At 46.2% G+C, this 21,860-nt stretch overlaps 2 protein-coding genes across 2 annotated transcripts in view; both read left to right on the plus strand.

The window, feature by feature from the left end:
- Nucleotides 1–21,860, plus strand: part of LOC137675727 (adenosine 5'-monophosphoramidase HINT2-like) — a 406,008-nt gene that overhangs the window by 115,868 nt on the left and 268,280 nt on the right.
- Nucleotides 1–21,860, plus strand: part of LOC137675643 (unconventional myosin-Vb-like) — a 193,713-nt gene that overhangs the window by 24,864 nt on the left and 146,989 nt on the right. The window contains 3 exon segments of the mRNA XM_068421828.1: nucleotides 5,564–5,674; nucleotides 12,167–12,338; nucleotides 14,607–14,751. Of these exon segments, the coding sequence (XP_068277929.1) occupies nucleotides 5,564–5,674; nucleotides 12,167–12,338; nucleotides 14,607–14,751 (428 nt within the window).

Raw genomic sequence — 21,860 nt, forward strand, 5'->3', positions numbered from 1 at the left:
GAGGATTTGCCAGCTGGTGGTACCCGGCAGCACATGGGGAAGCCAGCCTGGGGTGAGATGCAGGAGTCAACGGCAGAACTTGGGGAGCTCTGACCTAAATATGGGCTTTGCTTGTCTGTTGGGCAGGGGAGAAATCGCTCCTGGCATGAAAATCTCCTTTGGAGGATGGGAAAGGAAGGATTATGGTTTGCCATCTGCCCTGCTGTTCAATATTGTAAATAATAATGAAAAGGTTAATGATCCATAAGTCCCTTAACAGAGTTTTTTGCCCCACTGCCGAAGCGCCTCACCTGTGCCTTGCTGCGTCACAGGCAAAGCAGATTTTTTTTCTCCCGAGTCACTGCCAAGTGGGGCAGAAGGGATTTTTAAGGCTGCAAGGCACGCAGGAGAGCTGTGGAGCCGGTGCCTTTCCATGCTCTCCTGCTGACAGCACCCATCTGGGCAGCTCTTCCCAGCACCGACAAGCGCAGTGGTTTGCACGAGCACGTTTAGCACAGCTAAATAACACCATAAATAACTACCTGTTAATCATGGGGGACGTGGGATCCTGCTGCAGTGGGCATAATGCTGGCGGATGGGGAAAAACATCTGTGGCGGTGACCCCAGTTCAGCCCAGGACTGCACGCCCGGTGCAAATTAATGAAGAGAAGTTCGTTTGCTTTAGTGCAGAACTGGAAGGGGATGCTGTTAGCATCCATGCACAGTGGCTACAAAGAGAGTCCTCTTTTTTTTCTGCAGGAGTATCTTTAAATTATCTCTGTGGAGTTATCTTTGATAGTGGTTTAAAAAATAAAAAACATCAGGGTCTGGATGTCATTTTTTTTTTTTCCTTAATTGTGCTGCCTGGTATGACTCGTTTTAATTTAAGGTAGAGTTTGGGAAAAGCAAAGTTTGGGAAAACTTTAATTTTAGTAATAGATGGCTTGTGAGAGCTGAAGGGTGGTTATTGGATTGTTTCAAAGTAAGCTGCTTAACCATTCACATGCTGTATATATAAATGTAAATATTTTTGGGGAAAGCCAGGACTGAAGCTCGTGCTGTCTCCTCTTTCATATGTGTGTTTTGTCCTCTTCAAGAGTGGCCAGTAATACCGAACCATGTTATTTCTTTGAACAGTATATAATGAGGTTGCTAATAAGCCCACTGCAAAGGGAGGAAAAATAAAGTGTGCTTAGTTTATGAATTAAAATATACAGATATTTGTTCCAGTCTTCACCCCATCCTTAGTTGGCATTTGTGTGTTCGCTTTTGATTTTCTAAGGTGCACGTCACTGCCTCTGGTTTCTACCAAAGTCCTTCATAAGTTTGTCTTAACCTGTGTGGACAAACATTGGTCATGAAATACTATATCTTAAATCTTCGTTACTGAATTCCTAATTTTTAGGCGGTCGGTGCTATTGTATCACCAGTATTGTGGGTTTTCTGCCATGCTCTCCCTCTGGCTGCGGTCCTGTTGGAAGGATGCCCCTGGAAAAGTGCCCTTTAGCCAGGAGCAACAAAAACTTCCCGGGGTCAGCTGTGAGTATTGCCATTCCTCAAATAACTCAGGGGATTAAAAAAACCAATAATAATAAAGATGGATTTGCTGACTTCCAGCTTGCCATGAAGACTGTTGCAACCACCAAACACCCCAGACTAAACTGAGATAGCTAATTTTTAAGCATTTTTTTTAATTTAATGGAAAATTATACTCAATTTAATGGAAGGTTGTACTCTGTCCACACCGTTGGTGTAACTCCTTCGGTGCAGACCAGCATCCCTTCCCACCGCACTGGAGCATCCACAGAGCCCATCTCCCTGAGTTTTCTGGGAATACATTTGGCCAGCACTAAGGGCTTTCAAACAGCAAAACAAAACCTGCCTCTTCTAATTTAATGTTGGTTTTAATCTGCATCCTCAGCAGCAGCCTGCTAAAATCTAAATCAAATCAGGAGGTGGGGATTGAATTTATTAAGCTTCTGCTTAAGCTGGGTGGAATAATGCAAGAGACTTCAAGAGCACTGAATTGCTTTGGTTTTATTTGGAATCTGGTTTAAAAAAAACAAACAAACAAAACAAACAAAAAAAACAAACAAAAATTTTTGAGAGGTGCAGGTGGAGCTATTTCTGATTAATGCTGCCACATTATTCAAAGGCATCCTTGAGGATTAAAGAAATGCTTTTCTTTCTGCCCTCCTGGATGGAGACACTGCAGTGTCGGGAGGTTAAGTGATCTGCACAGAGTTGTGTCTCCTGAGCCTGAAGTCAGGCTAATCCTCCACTCCTAATGCTTTAAGACAGACCCGCTTGCCCTTTCCTTTTATCCTCCAGAAGATCAAGAGGTTGTTAAAGCTAACAAAGCCAGGGCATGCCATATAAAGTGGAATAATTATGCTAGAAGTGAGATTATGGAGGTAGAGGTTCACAGAGATGCTCTTCTGCCCAGGTGGGTACCTGCCTGGGGGATGGTGTTGGTGATGTGGTGGCTCTCACCTATGTGAATTTAATTGGCAAACGTACGACATGTGAAGCCGCTTTGGACGGAGTGGGTTGCAGAAGCTGGAGGCAGGGAAGGCAGCAGATGTGAGCATGGTGCTCCAGCGTGCCCCCACCATTGGCTGCCTCCAAGCCTCAGCAGGTTTTAATTGAAGCTTGCCTTGTAAAGATCTAAGAATGACAAAGTGCTTTTATTTCAGCACTGTACGGTTTGAGATATTTGTGATTTATGGGTGAAAGGGAAGGGTTGAATGCGGGCTTGTGTAGCAGCCTACCCTGCCTGGAGGGTTTACATCTATGCTGGAGCACAGCAAGGAGGGGAGGATGGTGAAAATTCACAACAAAAAAAAATTGTGGTCCCCTTTTTTGGATGTGCATGTGCATGCATGCACAAGAGGACAGCATTATAGATGCTTGGGGAAATACATTCATAACAGCCTATTCTCCCTAGCAGCCCGTAGTTACTTAGTAGGATGGGAAGCGCTGGGTGTGGGTAGTGCTTGTGCTGGAGCAGCGATCGCATTCAGAATCTTCCAGCCAGGGAACAAGTTACCCCAAAGGCTCCTGAGACCTTGCAAACACCCGTGTCTTATTGCCTTCTGTACTGTGTGATCTCTTGCACGTGTGTGTATTCAAAGAGTCTTGGAAAATAAGTCTTACTGTTAAAATTCTGTAGTTTTGTGGTTGGGATGGCTGATGGGACGTGAAGTCTTTCACCACCAGGTTGTAAGTCCATCCCTGGATAGTGGATGCTGGACCTGCTACCTTCTGCCAGTGATTCCCACATCTCACCTGGGCGTTGGATGGCTACTGGCCATGGTTGGCGATGAATTGCTGAGAGGGGCCAATGTGACCTCTTACTGCTGCTGGAAGTGGACCCAAATTTCATCCATCAAAACATGCACAAGGTTTTTGGGTTGCTTTGGGTTCAACGTGCCCCTCTCTGCATCCATCTGTCCAGGCAGGTCCATGGCTCAGCACAGCCCTGTGTGCAGGTGGAGAATTTGCAGGACTCCAGCCAAGACCAGCAACGTCTTGTTTTTGAGGCTGCCTTGAGCTGGGTACATCCTGATCCCTGGCTATTTTGGGCGTTTCTAGAGCATGTTTGATCTCTCTTCTGCCAGGGGAGAGCTGGCACTGGCTGAAACCACGGTGGTGGGGATGAAAAGGCAGGCAAGGCATTTTGCAGGAGGGGTGAGAGCTGCAGCAGTGGTCCATAAAGTCCTTGCCATAATGTTGGAGCCTGGAGAAACTGGGGTGAGGTGCAGGGAGTGAGGAAAGCAGAGTGATGCATTGCCATCTCGCCAGCTGCACCTACTCCTTGTTTCATGGTCCGACCAAAGATGGGGCTACTGGCCATGCTGCAAGGATGTTACATTTCTTGCAATGCTGCTTGATGGAGGGGATAGGGGAGATTTGGTTGGGGGTCCCAAACTGGTCCCCTCCTCATGGCAGCCTTATAGCAGGGAAAGCTCTGAAGGCTTGTGGGGTGCTAGAGGTGGTGTGCTGAGAAAAGTCTATTTATTTCTTTTATTTTTCCCCCTCCTTGATAAAACTGCTGTTCTGGCATTATATTTGTTTAGCTCCATTAACATCCAAGGGTTCCTGCTGCTGTGGCTATTGAGCAACTCTAAAAATAATTGCACACAATATATATAAAAATCTATTGCTCTTCAGCTGCAGAGCAGGCTCTTAGGTGGCCACTGCTGCTTTAATTCTTGGGTCACTCTGAGTGTTATTTGGCTGTTGTGTATTGGGGGGTTTGGTTTTAAGGTGAGGGACAAAGCCATCTTTGGTGCTACAGTGCTGGTGTCGTGTGGATTTGCTGTGGTTTCCCCCAACACCTTGTGTTTTGTGTAAGAATAAGTTTATAGAGATCTTAATTCAATCAACAGGAAGAGTTGGGAGGGGGAACATGCCCCCCAAAATGACAAATAAGTGATCGTTGAAGGGTTCCTGTTGACTCGGTGTTGGCTGGCTGAGTCCAGCATCAGACTGGCTTTATGGGACTGTGTTCAGCAAAAAAAAAAAAAGCCTGACTCAAGGTGACCCCTTGAAAGGATGGAGCAATTTTGGGTTCCTTGTTCTCAGGACCGTGCCCTGGCAGCCCCATGAGAAGGGAAACTGGTACCTGCAAAAAGAAAGGTGGATGTAGAGGGTGAGGGGAAACCCATGCATGAAGGTTGCAGCATTACTGCTGGGTCTGCAAGATGTTTGTCCCAACTCCTGAGAGCAAGTACTGGAGGTCTCAGCACAGTGATAGTTACTGGCTTGGCACTAGGAGGTGCTTTTACGCAGCCTGGGCAGAGTATTTCTCTCTGCATCATAAAAGCAAATTAAATCTCATTAGCAGGAGGTGTTGTGGCTCCAAGTAACACCATAATCTCATTACGTGTGAGTGGTGCTGCTCGCTCTTGGGTTTCATCCTTTCATGGACACTTTGGCTGGGCTGTATGGGTCTACCTTTGGGATTTCCTCTCAGAGACATAAGGGTGGCCTGAACTTTGGAGATGCTAAAAAGGTTAAATGTTGCATCTAAGCATTCTTCTGGAGCCTTGAAGCCTGTTTGCAGCTTCACCTCCAACCAAAGAAGTTGGTTTTGGTGTCTTCTATTGCCTGCTTAGCTCCGTGGCGGTGGGTTTGGGTTAGGTCTTGCTCTGTGGGGAGCAACCTGTCGTTGTTTTGCGCAAAAGAAATGTGCTTTGCTGTCCGGTCTCCTGGGGGGAATTGTGTTATTTCATAAAAGCTTCTAGAAGGCTGGATTTTTTTCTCCAGGGAAATTAAATTTCACATTTACCTGGAGTCTGTACCCTGCTTCGTTAGATTGGTAACAAGCCAGTGTACACGTTGTCTGAGAGAAGCCTGATTGAAAGTCTGATTGAAAATCAGACTCCTGGTCTATAATTTACCGCAAAACCTAAAATTAGAATATTTTTTTTTGGACTGAAATAAATGGTTTAGCTGCACTGACTTTACAATGAGTATGGGATTGTATCAATGGTGAAATTAATTTATTTATGATTTAATTTCCTGAGGTTTCCTTGTGTTTAAACTTTTTCTTTCTTTTTTTTTTTCCCCCCCTCTCCAGTACACTAGGGTTTGGATTCCTGACCCTGATGAAGTTTGGAGATCAGCAGAAATTATCAAGGATTACAAAGAGGGAGATAAAAGCCTCCATCTGAAACTTGAAGATGAAACTGTAAGCTTTTGAACATCGTTATTCTTTTCAGTAATTTAAAGCTTCAAATTAATGTGTGAAGAAGCCTGAGCCATCTCATGTTTTTTAGGAAGTATTTTAAAAACGTGTTTTATTGCCTTAGCACTTCCAGCTTTTCCCTGCCCGCTCCCTCCCCAGATACTTGTGCTAAAGTAGGTTGCGAGAAGAGCCTGTGACCTCTCTCATCTCTTTTCATCCCCTGGCAAAGTTGTAAGTCTGTGATATCAGAAAGAAATTTTTTTTTTAATAGAGGCAGTACGTTAGAAATACCAGTTTGTCTTTTTGCTGCTGAACAAATTGGAAAGAGCGTGGCTGGTGGCATCTACTCAAATGTGGGTACCAGTGGAAAAATGTCATAGAGCGCAGAAGTGACTGCAGTGCAACAGCTTTCTTTGTGCCTTAGTTTTTCTCTTTAAGTATGACCTTATGTAAAACCCTTTTCTCCTCCATTTTTTTAAATAAAAGACAAAAATAAGAAACTCATGTAAATGTAGATAATTTTTAGCAAATGCTTCTTTCAACTACGCGAACCAGCCCAGGCTGATGGCGTGCGTGCAGCCAGTGACAAATCATTCCCAAAGCAGGACGGAGGCTGGGGAAGAGCAGCTGCTTTCTGTCCTGCACAAAAAATCCCATGGGGTGAGACATTAGGTAACAGTGGGGGATTGCAGATGAAGTTAACCGTGGCATTTGTATCAGCTGCAAAATTCAGGTGGCTTATGGAAAGGGAGCACTGTGAGGTGCATTTCTCACGTGTGGTGCCTGGTGTAGCAGGAAGAATACGTGTATTTTTCATGAAGAATTCCACCTAAACCAGCTTTCTTTGCTGAGCAGGTAGGGTTTCCTTAATTATCTAGAGGGTGATCTACTCTGTTGCTTAAAAGAGTTAATAGAGGCCACTTTCTCCAAATTGAAAATGCTCTGAGGAGGGTGAGTAATTCATGTCCCCTGCCAGCCGAACATTTCCATACTGCAGGGAATGTTTTCTCCCTATTAATGGGAAGATGGAGAACAGGAATGAGACATGCTTGATTAGGCTGTTCATCAAAACAATTCTTCTTTCAGAGCAGTGCAAGTGCGGGCCATTTGCAGTAGGTGAATGTGCCAGGTTTGCAAAGGGAAGTTATTTGCGCCGAAATCTGCACCCCGTGCATGGTGCTCTTGGCTCTGCCAGGGTCAGCCCAGTCTGCACTTGTTGTCCTCCCCAACTTGCTCTTCCAGCATAGGGCAGCTTTATGAGGAGGGTGAAGAACAGATGATGCTACTCTTGGAGATGATTTTTCCCCTCTGTGGTGATACATCTGGATGAGGAGGTGCATGGATGCCACCTCACTTCGAAGCACTAGGCATGTTCTTGCAAGGGGCTGAGTGACTCAGGGTCCTCCTTCTTTGTGGGCTCCCTGCCCAGTAGCCCTGTAGTTGGACCTCCTGGATTCACCACCCTGCGTCTATCAGTCTCTATTCCAAGTCATACCAATCATCCTTTGAGCACATATTTTCTCTAATGACATGATCCTTTGCGCTCATGATGTGAGCATGATGCTCACATCGGGCATGTTTCCACCGTTCCAGTCATTCCATGCAGCGGCTTGTCCCTGCCTCCCAGTGGCATTGAATGCCACAGGGATGACCATTGTTGCAGGTTTTTTTACATGCTTTTTCTCTTGCTCCTGAGGCAAAAAGATAGAAACCTTGGAGAAATCAAGCAGCAATGCTCAAGCCTTTGTGAGGGACCCATGATGGGTTTGAAAAGCACTGCAGGTTTCATGAGCAGTGCTAATGGGTGCTCTTTTTGAGGTGTCTGGGTGCAGGTGGGCACCCATCTCATCCACAGCAGCTCCTTCCTACCACTTTTGTGGTGCTCAGGCTGCCAAAGGACATCTGCACATATTGCAGAGTGCTGCAACCTCCATCCTTCTTTTCTGGTTGAGATCTTGAACAGTTTTAGTACTTGAAGGGGGAATATTTTTTTTTTTTCTTTAATCTGGATATTTCCTTGGAAACCAAAGGGGCTAAGAAGTCCTGCAAGGTCTAGCCTTTTCATACAGCTGAGTTTAGGGTCAGCAACATTAAAGTACAAGGAGATTAAAGGATGTTTTTACAAATACATTAACAACAAAAGGAAGACCAAGGAGAATCTCCACCCTTTACTGGCTGTGGGGGGAAGCATTGTCACCAAGGATGAGGAGAAGGCAGCAGTACTTAATGTCTTCTTTGCCTCAGTCTTTAACAGTCAGACCAGTTATCCTCAGGGCACCCAGCCCCCTGAGCTGGATGACAGGAATGGGGAACAGAATAATCCCCCCATCATCCAGGAGGAAGCAGTTTGTAACTTGCTGCTCTACCTAGACATGAACAAGTCTATGGGGCTGGATGGGATCTACCCAAGGGTACTGAGGGAGCTGGCGGATGAGCTCACCAAGCTGCTCTCCATCATTTACCAGCAGTCCTGGCTAACCGGGGAGGTCCCAGATGACTGGAGGCTGGCCAATGTGACGCCCATCTACAAGAAGGGCCCGAAGGAGGATCCCGGGAACTACAGGCCTGTCAGACTGACTTTGGTGCCGGGGAAGGTGATGGAGCAGATCATCCTGAGCGTGATCACATGGCATGTCCAGGACAAACATGGGATTGGGCCTAGCCAGCATGGGTTCATGAAGGGCAGGTCCTGCCTGAGCAACCTGATCTCCTTCTATGACCAGGTGACCTGCCTAGTGGATGAGGGAAAGGCTGTGGATGTGGTCTACTTAGACTTCAGCAAAGCCTTTGACACAGTCTCCCACAGCATTTTCCTGGAGAAGCTGGCAGCTCGTGGCTTGGACAAGAGTACTATTCGCTGGGTAAAAAACTGGCTGGACAGCCGAGCCCAGAGAGTGATAGTGAATGGAGTTAAATCCAGTTGGTGGCCTGTTGGGGCCTGGATTGTGGAAGAACTATAGAGAGGACATACGAGTACACTGTTATGTATGTGCTGAGGCAGCATGAGATAACAAGAAAGGTGCTAAGGCAGCATGAGACAGCAAGAAAGTAAAGGTGCAAGGCAGCATGAGACAGCAAGAAAGTATAAGGATGTGGCTTTGCTTAGGCTCATAGCAAGTATCCAATCGGAACAGCAGAAGAACAACTGGAGAGTTGGGCGGGGAGAAATCTAATGAAATATAACAAGGGCAAGTGTAGAGTCCTGCATCTGGGCAAGAACAACCCCATGTACCAGTACAAGTTGGGGACAGACCTGGTGGAGAGCAGCGTAGGGGAAAGGGACCTGGGGGTCCTAGTGGACAACAGGATGACCATGAGCCAGCAGTGTGCCCTTGTGGCCAAGAAGGCCAATGGCATCCTGGGGTGTATTAGAAGGGGTGTGGTTAGCAGGTCAAGAGAGGTTCTCCTCCACCTCTACTCTGCCCTGGTGAGGCCGCATCTGGAATATTGTGTGCAGTTCTGGGCCCCTCAGTTCAAGAAGGACAGGGAACTGCTAGAGAGAGTCCAGCGCAGAGCCACGAAGATGATTAAGGGAGTGGAACATCTCCCTTATGAGGAGAGGCTGAGGGAGCTGGGTCTCTTTAGCTTGGAGAAGAGGAGACTGAGGGGTGACCTCATTAATGTTTATAAATATGTGAAGGGCAAGTGTCATGAGGATGGAGCCAGGCTCTTCTCAGTGACATCCCTTGACAGGACAAGGGGCAATGGGTGCAAGCTGGAACACAGGAGGTTCCACATAAATATGAGGAAACACTTCTTTATGGTGAGGGTAACTGAACACTGGAACAGGCTGCCCAGAGAGGTTGTGGAGTCTCCTTCTCTGGAGACATTCAAAACCCGCCTGGATGCGTTGCTGTGTGATATGATCTAGGTAATCCTGCTCTGGCAGGGGGATTGGACTAGATGATCTTTCGAGGTCCCTTCCAATCCCTAACATTCTCTGATTCTGTGAAGAGGCACGTGGACAGAGCGTGCACAGTGCTTGCAGCCAATAGCTTAAGGCGTGATCGTGAGATAAGGAAGTATGTATGCTGTAAAAGAGCTGTGTTAACTGCAATAAAGTGGCTATCAGAGCATCACATTGTTGTGCTGTAGTCTGTTCCTCGCATGGGCCCCAACAGTGGCCGGTGACCAGTGGTGTCCCCCAGGGCTCAGTCTTGGGGCCAATACTGTTTAATATCTTTATTAATGATCTGGACGAGGGGATTGAGTGCACCCTCAGTAAGTTTGTAGATGACACCAAGTTGGGTGGGAGTGTTGATCTGCTGGAGGGTAGGAAGGCTCTACAGAGGGATCTGAACAGGCTGGATCAATGGGCCAAAGCCAACTGTATGAGGTTCAACAAGGCCAAAGGCCGGGTCCTGCACTTCGGTCACAACAACCCCATGCAACGCTACAAGCTTGGGGCAGAGTGGCTGGAAAGCTGCCTGGCGGAAAAAGACCTGGGGGTGCTGGTGGACAGCCGGCTGAATATGAGCCAGCAGCGTGCCCAGGTGGCCAAGAAGGCCAACAGCATCGTGGCTTGTATCAGCACTAGTGTGGCCAGCAGGACGAGGGAAGTGATTGTTCCCCTGTACTCGGCACTGGTGAGGCCGCACCTTGAATCCTGTATTCAGTTTTGGACCCCTCACTACAAGAAAGACATTGAGGTGCTGGAGTTTGTCCAAAGAAGGGTAACAAAGCTGGTGAAGGGTTTGGGACACAAGTCTGATGAGGAGTAGCTGAGGGAACTGGGGTTGTTTAGTTTGCAGAAGAGGAGGCTGAGGGGAGACCTTATTGCCCTCTACAACTACCTGATAGGAGGTTGTAGTGAGGTAGGGGTCGGTCTCTTCTCCTGGGTAACCAGTAATAGGATGAGAGGAAATGGCCTCAAGTTACACCAGGGGAGGTTCAGGCTGGATCTTAGGAAGAATTTCTTCACTGTCATTAGGCATTGGAACAGGCTGCCCAGGGAGGTGGTGGAGTCACCATCCCTGGAGGCCTTCAAAAAACACCTGGATGTGGCGCTTCAGGACATGGTTTAGCGGGCATGGTGGCATTGGGTCGACGGTTGGACTTGATGATCTCTTTTAGGTATTTTCCAACCTTAACAATTCTATGATTCTGTGATTACTGGGTATTGTAGATGGTAGCTTAATAAGCATATTTCTGTCATGGTGAATTAGAGGAACATCTCATTTTGGGGTTGTGCAAGAGATCACTGCTTATGGCAGGTGCTCCCAGAAACCTCTGTTTGATGCTCTTCCATATGAAACCCTGCTTAGATCCAAGTCATGTGGGGCTGAAAAGCTTTAGGGAAGGGGAGCATCACACGTGTGCATCTGATGGAGATACCGAGTGTACATATCTTCGGGGGTTTTGAAGTTGTTGAAAGCCTTTTGTTCCTGACAACCAACATGCATTACCCAACTGTGTTTAGAGCTTCTCTCTTGTCCTTGTGCTTTTAAGTGAATTTTCATGGATTTTGTGGTTTCTGGCTATACTCTGTATGCAAGAGTACTCCTGAATGGAGAGTTGATTTTTAAATATCACAAGGGATCCCTGGTGTGTTGGCCATTAAGATGTGAGACTGAGTGCAAACTCTTGCAAACTGGCATTGGCAATGTGGAATTGGAGTATAAAACAAGCCTGGGGTTGTCAGACGTGCTGCGTGACCCTGTCCTTGTGCACTCAGGTCTGCTTTTCTTGTGCAGTTTGTGATCCAGTGCAATGATAGTGGTGCCCTTCTGCTTGCAAACTGGGATTCCTCTCTTCTGCTGGGAGCTGAGCATCGGGACCCCTTCCTGCGACACCCCATGGGAAGCAACATCACAGGCAACTATTATATTTTTTTTCTCCACTGTAAAGAACAATAAAATACACTTTCTTTAGCTGGTGGCTCTGCTGTTCATTTGGAGATGAGTCAAAAATAGTTAGCATATGGGCAGCCATATGTTTCGACGGCATAACCGAGCTCTTCAGATATTGAAGCAGCAGGGACTCTGCTTATCCATGTCCTTCGCTGCCTGAAGGGATGTGAGGTTTTGAGTATAAAAGTAACTTGAATTAAAAATGAGTTGAGAAACCACTCTGAGGGGAAGAATATGGTCTCTTTTGAAATGAGGCTGCCTTTCAAAGAGCATGAAGATGTTTAGATAAGATGAAGCTGTGGTTTTCTGTATGGTACCTGTTACTGCTCAGAGCTGGCTAAAGGCTATTTGCCTGAAGGCTGCCCTGAAAACAGCTCAGGTATGCTCAGATTGGTGCTTGTGGACCATCTGTGTCCCCCAGGACCATCTGTTGGCCATCTCAAAGCTATTTACCAAGGGGATGACCTGTCTCCTGGTAGTGTGCCAACCAGGTCCCTATAGCATTTAGCATAAAGGGGCTTTCATTTAGAGCAGGAGGTGTAAGTATTTTATAGTATCAGGATGGAGTTATGCTTGGATAAGTTATAGGATGTTAAAGGAGCTGCTGTTTTTTGTGTTCTCATGTTCCTCATGTGTGTCTCTTCAGCTCTATGAATATCCTATTGACCTCCAAGGAAATGAGCTGCCTTTCCTGCGCAATCCAGATATTCTGGTGGGAGAGAATGACCTGACAGCCCTGAGCTATCTGCATGAGCCCGCGGTCCTCCACAACCTCAAAGTCAGATTTCTCGAGTCCAACCACATCTACACATACTGTGGTGAGTGTCCAGGCCACACATTCGGCTCCTGGAAAGCAGTGGGTTAGAGCATGTCCACATAGAACCCCCTGAGACCACAAGCCAGAGGCTGTGGCAGGAGGAAGGTCTGGGGGCTGTGAATTTGGGGCATGTAGGAGACACGAGTGTGTGCCAACAAGGTTTAGGTTGCAAAACCAGAGGTAGTTTTTGAGGGTTGGTGCACTGTGAACTTCCTGAGCTCATGGTCCTTGTATGTAACTCTTGATGGGAATGTCTTGTCAGATAAATTTGAGGCCAACTTTGCATGTGCTTGGCAGTCTGTGGGGGGAAAAAAGCAGGACCTAGCAAACCACTGGAGAGCAGCAATGTGCCAGAAAGATGCGATCCAACTGAGAAATGTCCATAGCGGGTTTTCCTCCTGAAAGACTGCAAAAAAACCTTGCTGCACTCTTGTTTCCTTCCTTTTCTTGATGACTTGGGGGGGGGGGTCATCGAACTCTTAAATTCAAAGCAGAAGGAGAGCAGGTGTGAACTTGGGTTTGTCATTCCTGGGAAGGCTGGTCTGCCAAAACCATTCAAGACAGCAGTTACTTGTGAACGGGTGGTGACAAACTGCAACCTAAAAACAAAGGAAGAAGGCAATTCAGCCATTTTTATTCAGTTATCTTGGAGAATATTGAATGTTGAACCCTCACTCAAGATGACCTTGCTAGCAGTGATGCAGACTAACGATTCTCTAAGTGATGAGTTGCAAGGTTTCAGCGAAATGCATGGGACTATTTGTGTGACAGGGTTAAGGCTGTAGGTACAGCTACGATTAAGTGTTGCAACTTTTCCTGAGGAAATGCTTGGCAGGAGGAGACTCTTTAGAGTAATGCACTTGAAATACGTGGCCTTAGCAGCTGGTAATAGTGGTGATTTCCCTTTAAATTTGCAACGATGTGTAATGTAAGAGTACTGGCGTAACTTGCAGCTTTTGGCAGCTGTATGTGTGCTCCCAGTCAGCTGCAAGCCTGCTTGAATCCAAAATCAGTGAGGTTTCATTAGTGCAGCTTCTTCTGAAGGTTTACGATAATCTTGAGCACAGCATCGCATTAATGAAGATGCATAAATTCAGGCTTAGCTGTTTGGGCTTAGCAAGTGCGGGTCTAGCTACAAAGCACTGTGCAGGTGCAGCGTACCTTGTGCTCTGGTTATAAAGTAGTTGAGAAGAGGAGAAAAGTGCTTATCTGGCAGCAAGTGCTGAGGCATCTACTGCCCTTCAGCTCGGTGTGCATCACAGCTGCAGTCGTGTTTTTGGCAACTGAGGGAAAGAGATGCGTGACCCTGAAAGAACCAAGATGCAGACAGATAGGAGCAGGGCACGGTGAGGTGGAGCTGTTGGGTTAATATCCCACAGAGGCAGGTAATGTGATTTAGCTGACCTTTGCCTTTCGTTGTGGGTCAAGTCCTGGTGTTATCCTGGTGTTTGCTGCAAGCTGAGAGTTTCTGTGCTTTGCTGTAATTTGACTGTGCCCGAGCCCTGAGTCGGCTGGGCTGGGAGCACAGCACCCACTCTGACCGGCCACATGCTCTCCAGAGCTCCTTGCAATAGCAATTTAAACCTGCAAAACCTGAAGGTAATTCAGAAGTGGAACTTGAGTGCTTCAGTTTTGCAGGGTGCCCACCAGCTCCCTTGAGCCCATGGCAGCACCACATGTAGCTTTGCCTCTCATTAATTCCTGGGCTCGCTGCCTCTTCCGCACAGGCACAATGTTCCTAGAGCTGGAGAGGAAAGAGTCTTTAAAGCTTTAATGCGGGCTCTGGTGTTCCTTTTCTGTGATTTATGTGTTTCATTTTGATCTGAGTGCATTCTTTGTTATGGGTTTTTACTCGGAATTTAAGCCAGGGGAAAATCCAGGATATTTGTTTGGGTCTAGCAGAGCTTTGGTTGCATAGGAATTACTTTTCTGAAGTGATGGCTGAGGCACTGTTTATCTCTTCTCCTCACTCTTTCTGCAAAGTCTGGCTTCACGTAATGAATATTATATATTTACTTTTCTCACCAGTTTTATATGCCTCCTCTGTAGCTGTACTGGAGCTTAAAGCCTTGCTATCAAAGCATAGCACTTTGAAGGAGATGCTGAGATAAGAATTAGGAGTCCTTCCCCATTCCCTTTTCATCCTTTTTTTTTTTTAAGCATCATATTTAAAAAAATTGATTGAAACGACTAACACAAGCCCTGAAAAGCCTGAAGTATTAACTCTGTGCTTGGTTTGTAACATATCTGTCTATTTGTCTGTTCTAAGGTATCGTACTCGTTGCCATCAATCCATATGAGCAGCTGCCAATCTGCGAACAAGATGTCATCTACGCGTACAGTGGCCAAAACGTGGGGGATATGGATCCTCACATCTTTGCAGTGGCAGAGGAAGCCTATAAGCAGATGGCCAGGTGAGTGGGCGCTCAGTTAACGGATCAAAAGCGAACAAATCTCCAGTTAAATATTGCAAGTGTGCAATTTAAGTGATGTAGTGGAAAAGAGAGTAAAATTTCCAGTTTTTTATCTCTGCTGAGAATATGGGGTCTTCTATCATGCTTTTATATCCCCGAGTTGGTATGGTATCTCCCAATCATGGTGGCCCTCTTCACCCATGGATGCTGTAGCTCTGTCCCTCTTCTGTGATGTGCAAGGCTTGATTCCTGCAGCAGCCTCTATTGCACGGTGTGAAACTGCTTCACACTGAAATCTCTTTGAGGTCAGGTATTTCTAATGAATTCTGCTTACCGACTTGACCCCGTTATAGGCTGCCAAGACTGCTGGGCAGGCTGGGCTGATGTGGATCTCTGTGGTCCTCAGGAGCTCACAGGGTTGGTGCAAGCGTGATTCAGATGGGGATCCTTCTCCTGTTGCTGCTTGGATGAGTTTCCTGGAAGAAATTCAAACCACTCTGTAAATGTCATGTTTAATAGCTTGGAGGAAAATGCATTTCAGATAATTTGGTGAGATAATCAGACTAAACCCAGAAGCTAATGTTAGTTGTCTTTATGGAGACACTGATTTTGAGTTAGGAGGTGACTGGCAGATATTTGGAGATACTTATGGGTCCTTCAAAGCAGTGTCTTTACCAGATGAACGTGGTGTGAGCTTTATTTATTTGTATGTTTCTTGTGTTGCTGAGGACAGATGCAGGATTTTGTTCTTACCAGATAAGCCATGATCTAAAAGAGAATTCAAGAGGAAGCTGAAAGTTGTTGCACCGGGGATCACTTTATTATAGTTGTCTGGACTCGCACAGTGATTTTAGATTTGCTTGTGGATTAGCTGTGATTTTTATGCAGCCCTGGCTTTTAATAACAAGAGTAAGTGCTGAACCATTTGCCAAGGATTTCAGCCTGTTTTCTGCTGTCTTGGCTGCAAGTGGTGAGTTAGGATGAATTTTTAATCAAAGATGAGCCAGAGTTGAATCCTGAAATGCATCTGGAGGAGCACTGCCGTGGGTGGAGATCGGATGGGTTGTACCCAAGCTAACTCCAACATGCAGTTCAGACCCTCCTGCAAGTACTTGTGCTTTGGGCAAAACCGCTTTGGGGAGAATTTAGAGATTTGGGGAGCTGTCTATAGAAAGAGGAAGGCTTAGGACTGTGTCCTTGTTATGTGAATCCAGGCTAAGCAGCAAGCTGCACCGTTCTTTTATAGAAGATGTCAGGGTTTTGCTGACCAATGTGGACAGGACCCATGGATTATCTTAGGCACGTGTCTAAAATATAAGGCGACGACTCACTTTTCTGCTGAAGTCTGTGCTAGGGAAGACTCGGTGGTTTCCCACATCCCTGTGTAATTTTGCAGGCAGTGGGCTAACTGATAGCTCTAGCCAAAGATGCTCGACTCTGCTCTCCTTATCAGAGTAAATCTACTTTTGACAGCCACTATAATTGATAACTGCTGTCTCTGGATGTTAGGACTGCTCTGTTTGCAAGGGGACATGGAATAACCACCTTCAAAGCTCTTAAACAAGACACTCACTGTTAAGTGCCGCTCTGGTGCTTTCTGTCTTGGGCTGGTATTATGGTAATTGCAGGGTTGGGTACAAAAGAAGGATTCAAATGGGGCTGAGAGGAGATTGGAACATGGATTATAGGAACCTGCCTGGTTATTTGAAACATGCCTTAAAATGTAGCACACTGTATTTTAAATCTGAAAGCTTCTGGGTGGATGTTGTATTCTTCACAGTTTGATCGGAGCTTTTCCTTCCGCAGTGCTGCAGGGAGAGTGGTGGAGCTCCTTAAGCAGGGCGTGTGGATGGCGTGTCTCATGGGTGATGGACGTAGTGCGTTGGACAGGACTTCTTTTTGCTTTTTTAAAGTGAATTATTGACTCTGCGAGATGCCTTCTATAAAGCTTTGCTTTAGGCAGTGGGGGTGCACATGAGTGTGGTGGGAAATGGGTACTTGGACAGCTCAGCCATCAGGATGGAGGTCTGTGAGCCTGTCAAACCTAAACTGGTGCAAAAACATCACTCATTTTGCAGTGTCGTAGCTTTTCAACAATTGCATTATGTCTGGTGCATCCTGTAGACCAGGAATAAAACTCAAACCTGCAATCTCAGAAGGTCAAACTTGCAATGTGACTGGGAGCAGGAAACCAGTCTCTGGCTAGCATTCTGGGTTTCTTTCTTTATAAGTGTGTGCTTGTGTATGTGTATGCATATATAGGCTTGCATATTTTAAAAAAAAGGAATTATTCATTCTAAAACCAAATTAAACAAAAATCATATCATAGGAAAGTGAGAATAATAATGCAGATGTGCATTCTGTTTGAATTCCTCTGGTTTTCTTTTAACAAGAGCATCCTCAATGTGAGTAAGAAAATCAAACAGGTAAAACAAGCTTTCTCTGTGGAAGATTGCTTGGAAACAGCTGATGTTATTTGCAACATCTCTGAGCAAAAAGGTGCTAAGTACATAACTTGCTGGAGCCACTGAGCACTCGTTGCTGCGTGAGCTTGTCTGGTGTTTGGAGTGTCATTTTGCAATGAGTGGCTTCTGCATTGTCATGCTTTTATATATGTCCATGGGATAATATTCATGCAGTTTGTGTGGCAGAGCCAGAACTTGATTAGCTGACTCTCATTAAACTGCTTCCTTGAGGTCAGACACTGCACTGGCATAACAAACCCTTCAAAAAAAGCCTTGCTGAAATGGTGCTTGAAACTTTTTTGGGGCCGCAGGGAAATAGTGCGAACTTGGAGTGAGTGTGTGAGTGGGCTGGTGGTGCCAGCTTCTCCCTTGCTGCGGGCTTTCAAGTTGCAGCGGTCCTCCGAGGGCAAACTTTTCGTCCTTCTCATGAAGACCTGGATAAAGGAAGGCTGCAAGGTGTGTCACGTTTTTATAGGACAAACAGAGCAAGGACATAATCAGGAAACATGAAGCTCTTCTCCAGTGTAGAAGGCAAGGTCATATATATATATATATAAAAAAATAAAATAATAAATATACGCACATATATCACAGAATCACAGACTGGTTGGGGTTGGAAGGGACGTCTGGAGATCATCTAGTCCAACCCCCTGCCAAAGCAGGGTCACCCAGAGCACGTTGCACAGGGTCGTGTCCAGGCAGGTTTTGAATATCTCCAGAGAAGGAGACTCCCCACCCTCCCTGGGCAGCCTGTTCCAGTGCTCTGGCACCCTCAAAGGAAAGAAGTTTTTCCTTATATTGAGATGGAACTTCCCATGTTTCAGTTTGTGCCCATTGCCCCTTGTCCTGTTACTGGGCACCACTGAGAAGAGTCTGGCCCCATCCTCTTGACACCCACCCCTAAGGTATTTGTAAGCATTGATAAGATCCCCCCTCAGTCTTCTCTTCTCCAGGCTAAACAGACCCAACTCTCTCAGCCTCTCCTCATAAGAGAGAGGCTCCAGTCCTCTGATCATCTTTGTAGCCCTCCGCTGGACTCTCTTCAGTAGTTCCTTGTCTTTCTTGAACAGGGGGCCCAGAACTGGACACAGTACTCCAGGTGTGGCCTCACTTAGGGCAGTGTAGAGGGGGAAGATAACTTCCCTCGATCTGCTGGCCACACTCTTCCTAATGCACCCCAGGACACCGTTGGCCTTCCTGGCCCCAAGGGCACATTGTTGGCTCATGGAGAGCTTGTTGTCCACCACAACTCCCAGGTCTTTTTCCTCAGAGCTGCTTTCCAGCAGGTCAACCCCCAACCTGTACTGGTGCATGGGGTTATTCCTCCCTAGGTGCAGGACCCTACACTTGCCTTTGTTGAACTTCATGAGGTTCTTCTCCACCCAGCTCTCTAGCCTGTCCAGGTCTCTCTGAATGGCAGCACAGTCTTCAGCCTATATATTATATAAAATGCATACTATATCTATGCAATAAATATATATATGTATAATTTAGCTTTACCTAGTGGCCCAGAGCACAGTGGGAAGACGCAGTTGGAGGTGACTGAATGGGATTGAGTGGATGGCAAGGAAAAAGGGCACAAAATCTAAGGTTCTCTGTTAAATGAGAAAAGTTGGAGGTAATTAGATTTTTTTTTTTTTTTTAATTCTCTGGGCTTCTAGTATACCATTGCCATGTAGAGACAGGGGGCCAGGGCAGAACTTAAGAAATTTACTGGTGTACAAGTGTTAGTGAAATTGTCCTGTGCTTTCTTGCCTGCTTGGAGCTGGTAGTGTCTGTGAGATGGGACTGGAGGCATCTCCACAGGGGGCTGTAAAGCTATGCTGGATCCTGTGTCTGGTCATCACAAAATGCCAACTTAAAAGGAAAAAAAAAATAAAGGCGGGGAAAAAAAGCTGTGGGTGGGCTGGGCAAGGGGCTGCAGAGGGTGTATATAACATCGCCTGATCCCTTTTTCTGGACAAAATATTTCATAGAGCATCTGAACGCTTATGATGATGAGGGCGTGTGTTAAAACTCCCCTTTAAATGAAAGCTTCTCCCAAAGAGGATGCTTTGCAAAGAGTTGCTTTGCAGCACTTGCATGTAAAACAGCTTAAAAAAAAAAAAAAGCAAGTGATTAAAATTCATATGTGACAGTCTAATTTTTCCAGTGACCAGCTCTTTAGAAACTCCCTGCATAACCAGTGTGAGACTAAGCACACTCGGTTCATTGAAACAATATTGTTCGAGGCAAAATACACAGCATGGAGTTAATTTGCTCCAAGTGCTGCTACTGGAGGCTGTGGAGTCAAGTGTTGGGGTGGTGGAAAGGTGGATCGTTTAGTGATTGCTCGTAGCTGAGGCTGCGGGGTTCAAAGCAATCTGTGCTTTGGGACACGTATTATCTGCAGGGCAATGCAACCATCTCCTCCTCTGGTCTTGCTTTCTGTCCTCCTGATACTACCTGGCGAGGTGCATTGGATGTTGGTGCCTTTCACACCTTTGGGTGCTGCAGGAGGCATTTGCACTCCTGAAAGTGTATTAAAAGCTTTGGGGGAACATCAGGATCCCTTGGAGAGGCAGCGCAGCTGACGGTGCCCTGGCTGATTGCTTCTTGCTTTTCTTAGAGGAACAAAAGATCTCTTGTGTGCCTAAATCCTGGCTGTGGCTCTGATTTCCTTGTGTGTCATCACTCTGGACAGAAGCCTGGAGTCTAGCAAAAATTCCCCTTGAAACTCTATTTCTGCTGAAGCCAGCCCGACCAGCAGCTTTCCACGCACGAGCAGGGATGGCTTCTCACTTCTCGCCCTAACCCATGTTCCTCCTGATGAATATGTCCTGTTAGTTGTTATCAGCTCCGCAGAGGTGACCGAACTTTGCACGGTGACAGTGCAACACCAGCTTCCCAATCCCAGCCTTTGGGGGCTTTATTTAAAGGTTAGATCTTCCCCTTCATGTTCGCAGCCCCATTTTTCTTCTCCCCAGCTGTCCTTGGCCAGCTCGGCCTGTCGGTGCGATTACCGTGTTGTCTCCAGATGCTGAGCTGAGTCTATTACAAAAATGACTGCAGTGTGCTTAAAGTAGTAAATATATTTGTTTGGCTTTTCTGTCTTTGGCCCCTGTCTCTTCCTTTAGTACCAGTTGGGTTCACTCTGGGTGCAAGCTAGGACTTGCTAGTCCAAGTAAAGTTTCTTAATGCCTTTTTTTTTTTTTTTAAAAAAAATCATGCATTATGCTTAATAAAATGCAAAATTGAACAGCACTAGGTGATAGAGGTATGTAGGGTGAATAGCATTGCTGATGGGGCAGGAGAATGGGCCCTCCAAAGGCTGTCAAACATCTTTCAAAGATGAGCAGGGAGTGAAGGTGATCTTTCACATATGTGGACTTCTTAATTAGCATGACAACAGCCCATGTCAGCTAATAAACACAAAATAATGTTCAAATCTAGCAGTGAAAAAGATCTCAGGTCATAAAGGACTTGCAAAAGCCTCCGAAGAAGCGTGTGGACTGGGTGACAAAGTAAGTGCCGTGCTTTTTATTTAGTTGTGCGTCCATTGGGCTGATGCTCTAACAGATGCACGATGTCTGCAAAGCTGTTGCATGTGGTCAGACAATAACATCTCGATCTGATCTGTGTATAACTGCTAAATTGAAAATGCAGAATGTTTTAATGTGCTCCTGCCAAGAGCGTGAAAGGGCTCTGCAGACCTTAACTGACCACTGCAACATTGGTGGGAAAACAAGTGTTCTGGTGACCTGTTGGTTAGATTGGAGTTTCCTTCATCCCAGCGTGAGAATCTCCTCGCAGTGTTGTCGATAGTTGCAGAAGGAATAAAATAAGAAAAACAAGAGTGATTTGGCAGATGAGTTCCACTTCTGTGTATCTACACCACAGGTCTCGTGTCGCTTGGTCGATGCTGGACAACCCCTGATGTCTGCGATTCAAACCAGGGTCAGCGTCTACTGTGTGATCCCGAAATTACAAGTTGTGTGGAAATAATATGTGTCTTGCAGAGATACGGGTGCTGGTCGGGCCGTGTGTGGCCATGACCGCTCTCTTTTTCTGCTGTGGGGTGCAAGGCTGGAGCTGGAAAAGAGCAGAAATTGTAGCTCTGATGGAGGCAGGGAGGGCTGTGTGCATGGGGGGGGATGTATTTTGATAGTGCTTCAAATCTCAAGCTTTACAAGAGGATTTAAAACCATACAATGAGAGAGCGGGTAGGAGTTAAAAGAGCAATTAACCCCCTGACAGAGATGCAAGAGGAATCAGACTGGCACAATAAATAAGGCTGAATGCTGTATTATATTAAAGGCAGGGAAGGGTTTAGGTCTCCTGGTGAATGAGGCTGCATCGGGGGTTTGCGGCGAGCTGTGGGGCCGATCTGTGCTGCTGCTCAGCAGGGTTTTGCAGCAGGTACCATCTCAAAAACTAAAGCTCTGATCTAAAAAAAGGGTCAGAAGAAAAAAAACAAAACACTTGATATCCTTGAATTTGGGAAGGGGAGAAATCAAGGGGGATCTCTTCTGTTTTAGAGGTAGGATGGGGAGGAGGTTTGGAAGAGCTCTCCCATAAACATGCCAGTGCTCGTGTTAGACCTCAGGGTTTGCAAAAGTAGCTGGATGCAACTTCTCCAGAGGTGATATAAAGAAAAAAAAGTGA

This window comes from Nyctibius grandis, chromosome W, assembly GCF_013368605.1.
Source record: "Nyctibius grandis isolate bNycGra1 chromosome W, bNycGra1.pri, whole genome shotgun sequence".
In the NCBI taxonomy this organism is placed as follows: Eukaryota; Metazoa; Chordata; class Aves; order Nyctibiiformes; family Nyctibiidae; genus Nyctibius; species Nyctibius grandis.